Source organism: Hyla sarda, chromosome 3 (assembly GCF_029499605.1).
Source record: "Hyla sarda isolate aHylSar1 chromosome 3, aHylSar1.hap1, whole genome shotgun sequence".
Taxonomy (NCBI): domain Eukaryota; kingdom Metazoa; phylum Chordata; class Amphibia; order Anura; family Hylidae; genus Hyla; species Hyla sarda.
Window position 1 is genome coordinate 283,472,180 of NC_079191.1, and position 14,501 is coordinate 283,486,680.

At 41.3% G+C, this 14,501-nt stretch overlaps 1 protein-coding gene across 7 annotated transcripts in view; it reads left to right on the forward strand.

The window, feature by feature from the left end:
• Nucleotides 1-3,014: 3,014 nt before the first annotated feature.
• The window catches only part of SLC22A3 (solute carrier family 22 member 3), a 291,993-nt gene continuing 280,506 nt past the window's right edge, over nt 3,015-14,501 (forward strand). For 4 of the 7 annotated variants that reach the window (XR_008891399.1, XR_008891400.1, XR_008891401.1 and 1 more), the window contains exon 1: nt 3,016-3,856. Coding sequence is in view for 3 of the 7 variants with exons in the window: in XM_056566777.1 (XP_056422752.1) it covers nt 3,437-3,856 (420 nt within the window). In the remaining 4 variants the exon portion in view is untranslated. Of the gene's footprint in view, nt 3,857-14,501 lie in introns of all 7 variants that reach the window. The other 3 variants (XM_056566778.1, XR_008891398.1, XM_056566775.1) reach the window with 3 other exon arrangements.

Consider the following 14,501-nt stretch of genomic DNA (forward strand, 5'->3'; position numbering starts at 1 on the left):
TTCTCTTAACTCATTGTCCTGCTCTAACATAAACCATTTTTTTTTAAAACCTTAACCCCTTAACAACGCAGGACGTATATTTACGTCCTGCGCCGGCTCCCTAGATATGAAGCGGGATCGCGCCGCGATCCCGCATCATATCGCGTCGGTCCCGGCACTCATCCACGTCCGGGAACCGCGGCTAATACCACACATCGCCGATCGCGGCGATGTGCGGTATTAACCCTTTAGAAGCTGACCGCCGCTTCGAAAGCGAAAGTGACCCGGCTGCTCAGTCGGGCTGTTCGGGACCGCCGCGGTGAAGTCCCGAACAGCTTAGAGGACACCGGGAGGGCCCTTACCTGCCTCCTCGGTGTCAGATTGACGAATGACTGATCCGTGCCTGAGATCCAGGCAGGAGCAGTCGAGCGCCGATAACACTGATCACAGGCGTGTTAATACACGCCAGTGATCTGCGCAAGAGATCTGTGTGCAGTGTTATAGGTCCCCATGGGACCTATAACACTGCAAAAAAAGTGTTAATAAAGGTCATTTAACCCTTTCCCTAATAAAAGTTTGAATCACCCCCCTTTTCCCATAAAAAAATAAAACAGTGTAAAAAAAAAAAAAAAAATAAACATATGTGGTATCACCACGTGCCTAAATGTCCGAACTATAAAAATATATCATTAAATTAACCGCACGGTCAATGGCGTACGCGCAAAAAAATTCCAAAGTGAAAAAAATCGTATTTTTGGTCACTTTTTATATCATTAAAAAATGAATAAAAAGTGATCAAAAAGTCAGATCAAAACAAAAATCATACCGATAAAAACTTCAGATCACGGCGCAAAAAATGAGCCCTCACATCGCCCTGTACGTGGAAAAATAAAAAAGTCATAGGGGTCAGAAGATGACATTTTTAAACGTATAAATTTTCCTGCATGTAGTTATGATTTTTTCCAGAAGTACTACAAAATCAAACCTATACAAGTAGGGTATCATTTTAACCGTATGGACCTACAGAATAATTATAAGGTATAGTTTTTACCGAAATAGGCACTGCGTAGAAACGGAAGCCCCCAAAATTTACAAAATGGCATTTTTTCTTCGATTTTGTCGCACAATGATTTTTTTTTCCGTTTCGCCGTGAATTTTTGGGTAAAATGACTAATGTCACTGCAAAGTAGAATTGGTGACACAAAAAATAAGCCATTATATGGATTTTAGGTGGAAATTTGAAAGGGTTATGATTTTTAAAAGGTAAGGAGGAAAAAACGAAAGTGCAAAAACTGAAAAACCCTGAGTCCTTAAGGGGTTAAATGGGTACTCCCATGAAAACCTTTTTTTTTTTTTTTTTAAATCAACTGGTGCCAGAAAGTTAAACAGATTTGTAAATAATATCCGTGAAGAGAAATGAAGATATCGGCACTCACCAGTGTGGCTGCAGGGTCTTCTTTATTGAGACATACTCACATGCGGGGTACAGAAGAGAGGGGAATGGGGGGACAGGTGGTGGCGACCGAGCTCTAGTTTCGCACACTTGGTGTGCTTCGTCCGGCCGGACGAAGCACACCAAGTGTGCGAAACTAGAGCTCGGTCTCCACCACCTGTCCCCCCATTCCCCTCTCTTCTGTACCCCGCATGTGAGTATGTCTCAATAAAGAAGACCCTGCAGCCACACTGGTGAGTGCCGATATCTTCATTTCTCTTCACGGATACTATGAACTTTGCTTGCATTATCTGAGCACCACCTGAGGCATTACAGCTACACCAACTCCCACCTGCCATTCCAAATCCAGCACAAACACGCAGTGCCGCACTATCTCCTATGAGATTTGTAAATAACTTTTATTAAAAAATCTTAATCCTTCCAGTGCTTTTTAGGGGCTATATACTACAGAGGAAATGCTTTACTTTTTAGATTTCTCTAATGTCATGACCACAGTGCTCTCTGCTGACCTCTGCTGTCCATTTTAGGAACTGTCCAAAGCAGGAGAAAATCCCCATAGCAAACATATGCTGCTCTGGGCAGTTCCTTAAATGGACAGCAGAGGTCAGCAGAGAGCACTGTTGTCATGACATCAGAGAAATCTAAAAAGAAAAGCATTTCCTCTGTAGCATATAACCCCTAAAAAGTACTGGAAGGATTGAGATTTTTTAATAGAAGTCATTTACAAATCTGTTTAACTTTCTGGCACCAGTTGATTTAAAAAAAAAAGTTTTCCACGGGAGTACCCCTTTAAACCTTTTATTTTTCATTTTGTTGTTTGCGGTTGTGATTTTTATTTAACAACTCATCTCTTGTTACTGTTTTGACCTTATTAAATGCCTCTTCTACTATTTTTATCATGGTACCCCCTTTCAAGTAGCCAGTCAGAGAAATGTTTTACCTGTTCTACTCTCATTGTCATTGTTTATTATGAATACGTCCAATTTACTTTAAATTGGACTTATTCATTCCAAGCTGAAAAACAGAATAAGGCCAACTCCTAAATACCACCTCCTAACTCTCATGGCAGCAGCTTTTCTGTTGTACGATGCGCTATCCTACAACCTAAATCAGTATTTACCAACCAAGGTGCCTCCAGCTGTTGCAAAACTACAACTCACAGCATTCCCGGACAGCCTCCGGCTGTCCGGGCATGCGGTGAGTTGTAGTTTTGCAACAGCTGGAGGCACCCTGGTTGGGAAACACTGACCTAGATGTTCGGTATATTGTGCCTGTTAGCAAACAGTGTGTGGTCTTCTTTGTCTGACATTAAGGATCTAATAAAAGTTAAACTATAAACGATTATTTTTTTAATTATAGTGCCTGATAAGCACAAAGCCGACATTATGTAAAACGATGAATAATGCTGTGGGTAACACTGTGCTTGTTTCAGAGCAGAGAATTCTTCAGTGAAAGCCAGGACTGTGAAGCTGTAAGGAATTTGCAAGAGAGCATGAGCAGCACCTCACAGAGCAGAAACCTGTGTGCTGTGCAACTATGAGAGTAAACAAGAAGACACACTCTAGTCTAATCTATGTAGTGTGCAAAGAGCTCCCCCTTTCCCTTCCTCAAGTACCTGCAGCTGCCACCAGCCTGTCCCCTCTTCCTTCTCTTCTCACACACAGTGCTGCACTGGTGTACAGGGCAGACATACTTAGAGCATTTAGGTGCTGGACCTCTGCAGTCCCCTCCTGTTCTAACAGTACTCCATGCCAGATCTGCTCCTACTGTTGGTCTTCTACGGCTAGAGAGAAGACAAGAGCGAAGAAGGAGGGAAGAAGCAGAAGAAGCAGAAGAAGCATCCTTTTTTTTTATCTCCACAGGACAAAGTTTTCCAGGGAGGCTGCATGTAGTGTCATCCATACCTGTCCAATGTGTTAGCAGGACTTGTGGCTTATTTACTGCTATATCCAATTGTAAGAGCTTTATTTTGCTGTGTGGGCCATCTGCCAGGGTGACAGCATCATGCCCACCTTTGATGAAGTGCTACAGGAGGCTGGTGAGTTTGGGCGCTACCAGAAAAGGGTCTTCCTCCTACTATGTATGACGGGCATAACTTTCGCCTTTTCATTTGTGGCCATTGTGTTCTTGGGACAGATACCGGAGAGTTACTGGTGCAGGAGTTCAGAGGTGGCAGAACTTAGTAGGACCTGTAGATGGACCCCAGAGGAAGAGAGGAACCTCACTGTACCAAGGCTATATCACGACAATTCTCACCAGGTTCTGTGTCACACGTATGACATCACCTGGAATACCAGTAGCTCACCTCTCAGCTGTGAGAACCCTATTTATTCTGTCACAAACCAGAGCTTGGAGAAGCTGCCCATAAAGCCATGTGAGGATGGATGGGTCTATGAAGAATTCCGCACAACCATCATAAGCCAGGTAATAGAAAGCTTACAATAAATGACACTTTTTTTTTTTTTTAGGTAGCTATTATTTACAGATTTAGATATAGAAAAGTTACGTTTTTATGCACAATCTGTGCATTTGTACAATTCATCATACTAGTGCAGTATGTAAACCAGTGGTCTCAAACTTTGGCCCTCCAGATGTTGCAAAACTTCAACTCCCAGCATGCCCGGACAGCCGTTGGCTGTCCGGGCATGCAGGGAGTTGAAGTTTCGCAACATCTGGGGGGCCACAGTTTGAGATCACTGATGTAAAGTAAAGGTAAGTAAGTAAAGGTACTGTAAATCCGTGTTATATCAAATGATCATGTGATCTAATCATGTTGCTGTACCCAAATACTTTGTAATGATTTTTGCCACCCTGTCACATATATCAAGAAGAGTTGTAAATGAAAAATGAGTGAAGATACAGGATGGGATTTCTACAATATCTTAAACATTAGTATACAGATTAATTGTTTAGTTGCTTTTTTCTGGGGACACTGTTGGTGACTGATAAAAATTGTATACTAGCTGAGTACCCGGCGTTGCCCGTGTTTTCCTTCCTAATCCTTGTTGGGGAGGAAAATAAACAAGGGGGAAGGATTTGACTTCATATCCCATCCTCATATATTGTTGTCATATCCCAACCTCATATCCCGACCTCCTATCCCAACCTCCAAATCTCGACCTCCTATCCCGACCTCCTATCCCAACCTCCTTTCCCGACCTCCTTTCCCGACCTCCTATCCCGTCCTCCTATCCCGACCTCCTATCCCGACCTCCTATCCCGACCTCCTATCCTGACCTCCTATCTCGTCCTCATATGCCATCCTCCTATCTCGACCTCCTACCTCGACCTCCTATCCAGACCTCCTATCCCGACCTCCTATCCCGACCTCATGTCCCGACCCGTAATATGTGTATCAGGTATTGAAATATCTCCAGCCGTACGGAAATTATGTGGGAACATACGTTTCCCATTGATTTGCATGGGACTTTAAACAAAAACCCCGACCCTTACAAATGGGGGTAGTTAAGGGTTAAATTAAATATCCTCTGTTTTAAGTGGACATATAAGTAACATGTGACCAAGTATTATCGAAATATCTCCAGCCGTTTGGAAGTTATGCAGTAACATATATTTCCCATAGAGTGAGAAAATGGGATCTCTTATTGTCTTTGAATGTTGTCTACAGGAAACATCATAACAGCTAGTCTACGTCCACTCTGGAACTGAGTTCAGGAAAAACTGACAATTTGAGATGGAGCATGCAGAGGGGAAAACTGCTAAAATATGCAGGATACAAGTTATATAATGGCCAAAAATGTTGCTATGAATTACACACACAACAGTGAAAAGTTACTAAAAACAGCGGTCACTGTGTATGCTGCCATAATAGGACTTCCATACCCTCTACATTGTCACTGTATATCTCTGATTCCATGTGAATATATAGAGGTTTTATCCTCTAGAAACATTCAATCTAGGAGAGAATATTGATGGACATGGAATCTAATAAAGTCTGTACAGCAATGTGTGGAGGCTGTGCAGCTTAAAGTGTACCTGTTGTCAACAAAAACTTTTTAGATAATGTAGATAATACCATGATATGTATATATGGAATATACATTGGTTAAAAATATGTATATTTTTGTCCCTGCAGCTGTTGCCCGTGTGTCTCTATGAGGAGTCCAAATACAGGAAGTGAGGGTGGGCAAGCAGGGCTCTGTGCAGTGAGGCTCTGTGACATGCTATGGACTCACACATGAGGATGATTGACAAACCAGGAGCCTGAACAGAGCTCTGCTTGTCCTGCCCTCACTTCCTGTATTTGGACTCCTCAATGAGACAAACATGCAATAGCCGCAGAGAAAGCATTTTTTCACCCAAAAATATACACATTTTTTAACCATTGGTTATTACAAATATACATATGTTATCTACATTATATAAAAAGTTTTTGTTGACGACAGGTACACTTTAAAGAGCCATAGAGCCAGGCTTTAAGCAAGTGTGCATGATATATTATTATATTGCTTTGTGATCTCTGAGGATACACAAATACTTTTTTGTAGCAAGGTTTTCCAGTTTTAAATGTCTACATTCTAAATACCACAATGGCTGCACAAATCTCAGAAGCCAGGTAGCCAATTTGTCTAGAAACCTTGCAACTTAGTCCACTACTGGTCCATGGGGGAGATTTATCAAAACCTGTGCAGAGCAAATGTTGTTGAGTTGCCCATAGCAACCAATAAGATCACTTCTTTCATTTTTCACAGGCCTTTCTAAAAATGAAAGAAGTGATCTGTTGGTTGCTATGGGCAACTGGGCAAGTTTTCCTCTGGACAAGTTTTGATAAATCTCCCCCTATGTGATTATATAAGAGAACCTTTGACCTCTCATGCATTGTTCCTAGCCTGTGACTATTAGCACACAAGTGATAGCAAACACATAAACTAGAAGGCTAAGCTCGTATAAGTATACCAATTAGTATACTAATTATTCTGTCATACTGTCCTGAGTGTTTGTCCCACAATGTAGTAGCAGGTCATTTCTTGGCGAATGCCCAAAAATAAAAAAATAAACAATTTACTGCCATTTCACCTGTGATCGATCCGATTGCTTAGCACTGGTCTCCATCTCAACACAACTTTCTTGTGTAGAATGGACAGCAGAAAGTGGCGAGCAGTGTGACCCAGCACCTCCAGAACAGCAGTAACGTCAACCCCTTCAAGGTCCCTACGGTCTTGTGTTTCTGAGTATTATGTATGCATTCGTATTCTAAATATTCTGTCGATGTTGGTGGTTATATAATTGATAATTCTTCTGAAATCAATTTCTGTCTGGTTGCTGTATCTTATACTTTTCACCTACATTTTAGTAAAATGACTGAGCATGTTATACATGGCCTTGCATGTTCCACAAAGTCCACCATGTCTCTTCACTCTGGATAATAGTATTAGTATTGCCTAATGCCATATTGACAAAACCCATATAATATTCCTGCCTATCTAAGGTGGTTGAGAACATTTTGTTAAATATTACAGTTTCTTTTTATTTTCCTCTAGTGAATTAGATGTATCAGTCTACGTTTTTCTCTTTCTTTCTATTCTCTTTGAAAATCACACCTAACACACTGGGGTTCCGTAGTAACAGCTTCTAGCTTCTGTAAAATTCTTTTTGCTGAATGGAGATAAATAAGTGTCACTCATACAGGAACGCTGACTTCCTGTGTGGGGTCATTACAAGCGCTCACTTGGGAGATTAAGATTCCTCCTGATGTTTAGACAGGCTTATGTCACTCGGAAAGAAGATGATTTCAGCTCAGTCTTCCTCTATACTTAGAATATTTAGAGGGCTATTGAGGCAAGGATAATCCTGTTGTTTTCCCCAACAAAACCAGGAGGCAATGATAGATGGCATCGCCTCTGACTTCTCATGTGATCCTTTGCTAAAGCTTCATGTGATCTGCTAAGGCTTTATTCTAATTCAGGGATTAATATCTCAAGTAGTCTATACTGGTGAAGTGGCTACCCTGGTGGTCTATGGTGGTAAATAGGTTAATCTTTTTTCAGTTCGGTTTTAAGGCCCTTTCAGGTCACATTGTGGGCTACATTGGAAAGATTTACTTTTGTTTCAGAAAAAAGTATCCAAACCTATACTATACTGCTCAAAAAAACAAAGGGAACACAAACAACACAATGTAACTCCAAGTCAATGACACTTCTGTGAAATCACACTGTCCACTCAGGAAGCAACACTAATTGACAATCAATTTCACATGCTGTTGTGCAAATGGATCAGACAACAGGTGGAAATTATAGGCATTTAGCAAGAAACCCCCATAAAGGAGTGGTTCTGCAGTTGGTGACCACAGACCACTTCTCAGTTCCTATGCTTCCTGTCTGATGTTTTGGTCACTTTTGAATGCTGGCGGTGCTTTCACTCTAGGGGTAGCATGAGACGGAGTCTACAACCCACACAAGTGGCTCAGGTAGTGCAGCTCATCCAGGATGGTACATCAATGTGAGCTGTGGCAAGAAGGTTTGCTGTGTCTGTCAGTGTAGTGTCCAGAGCATGGAGGCGCTACCAGCAGACAGGGCAGTACATCAGGTGACGTGGAGGAGGCCATAGGAGGGCAACAACCCAGCAGCAGGCCCCTACCATCACCTTTGTGCAGGGAGGAGCAGGAGGAGCACTGCCAGAGCCCTGCAAAATTACCTCCTGCAGGCAACAAATGTGCATGTGTCCACTCAAACAGTCAGAAACAGACTCCATGAGGGTGTATGAGTGCCCGACATCCACAGGTGGGGGTTGTGCTTACAGCCCAACATCGTGCAGGACGTCTGGAATTTGCCAGAGAACACCAAGATTTGCAAATTCGCCACTGGCGTCCTGTGCTCTTCACAGATGAAAGCAGGTTCACACTGAGCACATGTGACAGACGTGACAGAGTCTGGAGATGCTGTGGAGAACATTCTGCTGCCTGCAACATCCTCCAGCATGACCGGATTGGCGGTGGATCAGTGATGGTGAGGGGTGGCATTTCTTTGGGGGGCCCCACAGCCTACCTGCTTGCCAGAGGTAGCCTGACTGCCATTAGGTACCAAGATGAGATCCTAAGACCCCTTGTGAGACCATATGCTGGTGCGGTTGGCCCTGGGTTCCTCCTAATGCAAGACAATGCTAGACCTCATGTGGCTGGAGTGTGTCAGCAGTTAATGCAAGAGGAAGGCATTGATGCTATGGACTGGCCCGCCCATTCCCCAGACCTGAATCCGATTGAGCACATCTGGGACATCATGTTTTAGTCCAGGTCTGGGAGGACATCCCTTAGGAGACCACCCACCACCTCATCAGGAGCATGCCCAGGCATTGTAGGGAGGTCATACAAGCATTTGGAGGCCACACACACTACTGAGCCTCATTTTGACTTGTTTTAAGGACATTACATCAAAGTTGGATCAGCCTGTAGTGTGGTTTTCCATTTTGATTTTGAGTGTGACTCCATATCCAGATCTCCATGGGTTGATAAATTTGATTTCCATTGATAATTTTTGTGTGATTTTGTTGTCAGCACATTCAGCTATGTAAAGAGTAAAGTATTTCATACGATTAGTTCATTCATTCAGATCTAGGATGTGTTATCTTAGTGCTTAGTGTTCCCTTTATTTTTTGAGCAGTGTATAATACTGCAACATCTCATCCCATAAAAAAATTAACAGCATTTTGTATACAACTGCTAAATGGTTTTGTGATTTTGTAATTGAACATAGCTGTAATGCTACCTCTACTTTATCAGCATTTACCTTTTTTTCCTATATATATTACCTCTGAGCTTCGTAAAGTGAAATAGTAGTATCAGATTAACTATTCAGAGTAAATGGCTATAATTATATTCTAATACACAGTAACATAGTAACATAGTTCATAAGGTTGAAAAAAGACCAGAGTGCATGAAGTTCAACCTAAAACAATAGAACACAGTAATAAAAAGGTATATACAGTGCATAGTGAAAGTATTCGGCCCCCTTGAACTTTTCAACCTTTTGCCACATTTCAGGCTTCAAACATGAAGATATAAAACTGTAATTTTTTTGTGAAGAATCAACAACAAGTGGGACACAATCATGAAGTGGAACTAAATGTATTGGATATTTCAAACTTTTTTAACAAATAAAAAACTGAAAAATTGGGTGTGCAAAATTATTCAGCCCCCTTAAGTTAATACTTTGTAGCACCACCTTTTGCTGCGATTACAACTGTAAGTCGCTTGGGGTATGTCTCTATCAGTTTTGCACATCGAGAGACTGAAATTTTTGCCCATTCCTCCTTGCAAAACATCTCGAGCTCAGTGAGGTTGGATGGAGAGCGTTTGTGAACAGCAGTTTTCAGTTCTTTCCACAGATTCTCGATTGGATTTAGGTCTGGACTTTGACTTGGCCATTCTAACACCTGGATATGTTTAGTTGTGAACCGTTCCATTGTAGATTTTGCTTTATGTCTTGGATCATTGTCTTGTTGGAAGACAAATCTCTGTCCCAGTCTCAGGTCTTTTGCAGACTTCATCAGGTTTTCTTCCAGAATGGTCCTGTATTTGGCTCCATCCAACTTCCCATCAATTTTAACCATCTTCCCTGTCCCTGAAGAAAAGCAGGCTCAAACCATGATGCTGCCTCCACCATGTTTGACAGTGGGGATGGTGTGTTCAGGGTGATGAGCTGTGTTGCTTTTACGCCAAACATAACGTTTTGCATTGTTGCCAAAAAGTTTGATTTTGGTTTCATCTGACCAGAGCACCTTCTTCCACATGTTTGGTCTGTCTCCCAGGTGGCTTGTGGCAAACTTTAAACAACACTTTTTAAGGAAATCTTTAAGAAATGGCTTTCTTCTTGACACTCTTCCATAAAGGCCAGATTTGTGCAGTATAGGACTGATTGTTGTCCTATGGACAGAATCTCCCACCTTAGCTGTAGATCTCTGCAGTTCATCCAGAGTGATCATGGGCCTCTTGGCTGCATCTCTGATAAGTCTTCTCCTTGTATGAGCTGAAAGTTTAGAGGGACGGTAGGTCTTCGTAGATTTGCAGTGGTCTGATACTCCTTCCATTTCAATATTATCGCTTGCACAGTGCTCCTTGGGATGTTTAATGATTGGGAAATCTTTTTGTATCCAAATCTGGCGTTAAACTTCTCCACAACAGTATCTCGGACCTGCCTGGTGTGTTCCTTGTTCTTCATGATGCTCTCTGCACTTTAAACTGACCTCTGAGACTTTAGCAGTGCAGGGGCATTTATACGGAGACTTGATTACACACAGGTGGATTCTATTTATCATAATTATTCATTTAGGTCAACATTGGATCATTCAGAGATCCTCAATTAACTTCTGGACAGAGTTTGCTTGCACTGAAAGTAAAGGGGCTGAATAATTTTGCACGCCCAATGAAATATCTGAAATATATGAAAATATTTGAAGTATCCAATAAATTTCGCTCCACTTCATGATTGTGTCAAACTTGTTGTTGATTCTTTACAAAAAATTACAGTTTTATATCTTTATGTTTGAAGCCTGAAATGTGGCAAAAGGTCGAAATGTTCAAGGGGGCCGAATACTTTCACTATGCACTGTACATACCCTGACTAAATGCCAATCTCATTCTTTTTTAAATCCTTATTCCTAAAAATTAAATGGAACATTGTTGTGTGCAGGAAAACTTTACTTACCAGATGCTCCTTTGTGTGCTGTGAATTCGTTTACTGTAAGACTGATAAATGAAGTCATTTATAACCCTGCAGAGTGGAACCACTGTAGCTTTATCCACTATACACTGCTCTTTGAAACCAGTGTTTGGATGCCACAACTGCAATGGAGCAGACAAATGCATCTTTTTGTTTTGTAATTTCACTTATGATTTCGGAATACTTAAGAGTAATTTCATCCAAAACATTTCTGGCATATCCATAAAACAGGGCTACCCTGAGCCACCCGGGATCACAAAAAAGATCTGCACTCACTGTCTTATGCTTTGTCTGTAACTTCCACATAAGTGAATTGGAGTTATGGAAACAATGAGCACAGAAATCTATGCTAGTTTTACAACTCCCATTCACGTCAGTGGTAGTTATTAAAATTGCGTAGCACGCGTGCTTGGTGGCTTCTGTAATCTGTTCATTCACAGCAGCCATTTAAAAGGCTGGACAGGGATTATGATATCCTCATTCTAGAAATAGATGCAAGTCCCAGAGTGGGTCCAAAGTGAACATGTAATGAAGAGTTTAAAATAATTTATAAAAGCAAATCAGAACTGATGTTAAAATTATAAGAATATTAATTAAGCAACTAAGTCAAATATTAGCTAAACATTCATAACATATTGTTTATACAGTATGTATGTATATAAGCTTGTTCTTCACTATTTCCTGCTACTACTACAGTTACACTGTTTGTCTTCTGGAGGGTGGTCTTCTCTACGAATGCATAAAGGCACATGGCCCCTGACTTCCATTCCAGCCAAATTCTCTCTCCAAAAGCTCCTTCTCTTCTGAGCCCTGTAGTGCGCATGCAGAGCACTTTACATCCACATATGGGGTATTTCTATACTCAAAAGCAATGGTGTTTTGTTTTTTTTCTCCAATTAATTGTGAAAATGAAAAATTTGGTGTAACACAAGCATTTTAGTGAAAAAAATCTAATTTTTTATTTTCACCTCCCTCTATAACGACAACTCTTTTTTTTGTGCTGTTCTTGCACCATGGGGGCTTCCTAAATGCGACATATCCCCCAAAAACCATTTCAGTAAAATTCGCTCTCCAAAAGCCCAATGTCGCTTTTTCCCTTCTGAGCCATCTAGTGCACCCACAGAGCACTTTACAGCCATATATGAGGTATTTCCTTACTCGAGAGAAATAGTGTTACACTTTTTGGGGGGCATTTTCTCCTATTACACCTTGTGAAAATGAAAAATTTGGGGTAACACCAGCATTTTAGTGAAAAAAATCAAATTTTTCATTTTCACAGCCCAATTTAATGAAAGTTCGTCAATCACCTGTGGGGTATTAAGGCTCACTGTACCACTTGTTATGTTCCTTGAGGGATGTAGTTTCCCAAATAGTGTACCATGTGTTTTTTTTTTTTTTCTGGCACCATGAGGGCTTCCTAAATTCAACATACCCCCTAAAAACCATTTCAGCAAAATTCGCTCTCCAAAAGCCCATTGTTGCTCCTTTCCTTCTGAGCCCTCTAGTGCACTTGCAGAGCACTTTACATCCACATATGAGGTATTTCCTCACTCAAGAGGAATTGGTTTACAAATGTTGGTCTTTTTCACCTTTTACCCCTTTTACATGTTAGTGTAAAAAAAGGAGATTTAGAATTTTCTCCTCCACTTTGCTGCTATACCTGTGAAACACCTTAAAGGATAACAAACTTTCTGAATGTCATTTTAAATACTTTAAGGCTAAGTCTCCAATACTCTCTCAAGAGCAGAGATGCAAGCACAGGAAAAAGCTGCTCCGCGCCTGACACCCGCTGCGATCATTAAGGATGATCGCAGCGGGTGTCAGGAGTGACACCCGCTGTGATCTGTCCTTAACTGCAGGAACTACTGCTCCCAACATGGAGCATACTTAGTCATACTGCACATAACTTTGTATCTACTATAAAGTTCCATAATACTGATGTTACCTATGGCAACTAGCCACAGAAGACAGGCTTTCGCCCAAATGAGGTGGTTTAGTAAAAACCACTAGCAAACAGGTTCAAATCTTTAGTAAAGGGACTCCTAATACACCAAAGGGCCTCTTAGCCTCATTACATCAAAATGAGCAAACTTCTTTACTTCTAAGCACAGTTAGAAAAAGAAAAGATCTGACTAGTTGAGGAGATCCACAAATACATTAACCCTTCTGTAAAGTTCACAGGACTAAAATCTATACTGATTTGCACATGGAATTTGCACCAATCTGTGCTTACAAATCAGCACATTTTCACTTGGAAAAAGCTTTGACTGTCAAAACAGTGCCGAAAAGTCTGCATGTTTCTTTTTTTTCTTTTTTTTTTTTAACTGTTTTTTTCCATATGAATGATAGCCTTAGGCCTATCCCACTCATGCTCTGTAATGGAGGCATTCCTGGCCCCACCTCTAACCAATGATTGACAACTCTAGCATCCAGTCAGAAAACCACTATAACTGTCAATCATGTTGCTGTAATCTGAAACCTGGCTCTGTTTGCCAAACAGAAGCAGAGGAGGGTAATGATGTAGGAGCAAAATGATCACACTTCCGATTCAGAAGAATATTGGTCCAATAGCACAAACCTTTGGCCACATACAACTGTACTACAGAATATGACTTGAAGTTCCTTTATATATGGGGTGTTATTGACAACATGTTTCTGGACTTATAGCATCTTTACCAAGTCACACATAGCAGTGCAGAACCTGTCATGGGGTGCTCAGACAAGTTTCTTCCACATAAGCAATCTGGGACTTACTGATTGCACCAATTCAAACCTGCTTTAAAAGGAACCTGTCCTCACATTCACAATACTCAAACAATGTATCAGGGTGGTCCCTGATGATTTCTGCCTTCCCCACCAGTCTTGATTGGTCTCTCCCTATAACCAAACACAGAGAACTTCTTTGATGAAGTGTGGTTCAGGCAGCATGTAAGTGATGAAAGGTTCTGTTTAAAGCAGGATTAAACTGATGCTATCAGTAAGTCCCAGGCTGCTAATTAGAGATGAGTGAATTTTTGAAAAATTTGATTCGGCCGATCCGCCAAATTTTGCGAAAAATTTAAATTTGGTCCGAATTTATTCACGGGGAATGGCTGTTAAAAGTGGCTATTTCTGGCCTACAGAGAGCCTCAATAGGGGTGTAGAACACTTTGCCTTGCTGAAACACACATAGGGTGTGTGCTGTAAATAATACTGTTATTCAGTATGATATGCAGATCAGAGGCGTCGCTATTAGAATCACTGTCACAGAGCGGCACAATAACAGAGCCTGGAGGTGGCATCAGTATGAGGAGACCATATAGTGGCTGAATCACACAGCCTGGAGTTGGCGGCAGCATGAAGAGACCACACAGTGGCTGAATAACACAGCCTGGAGGTGGCAGAAGCATGAGAAG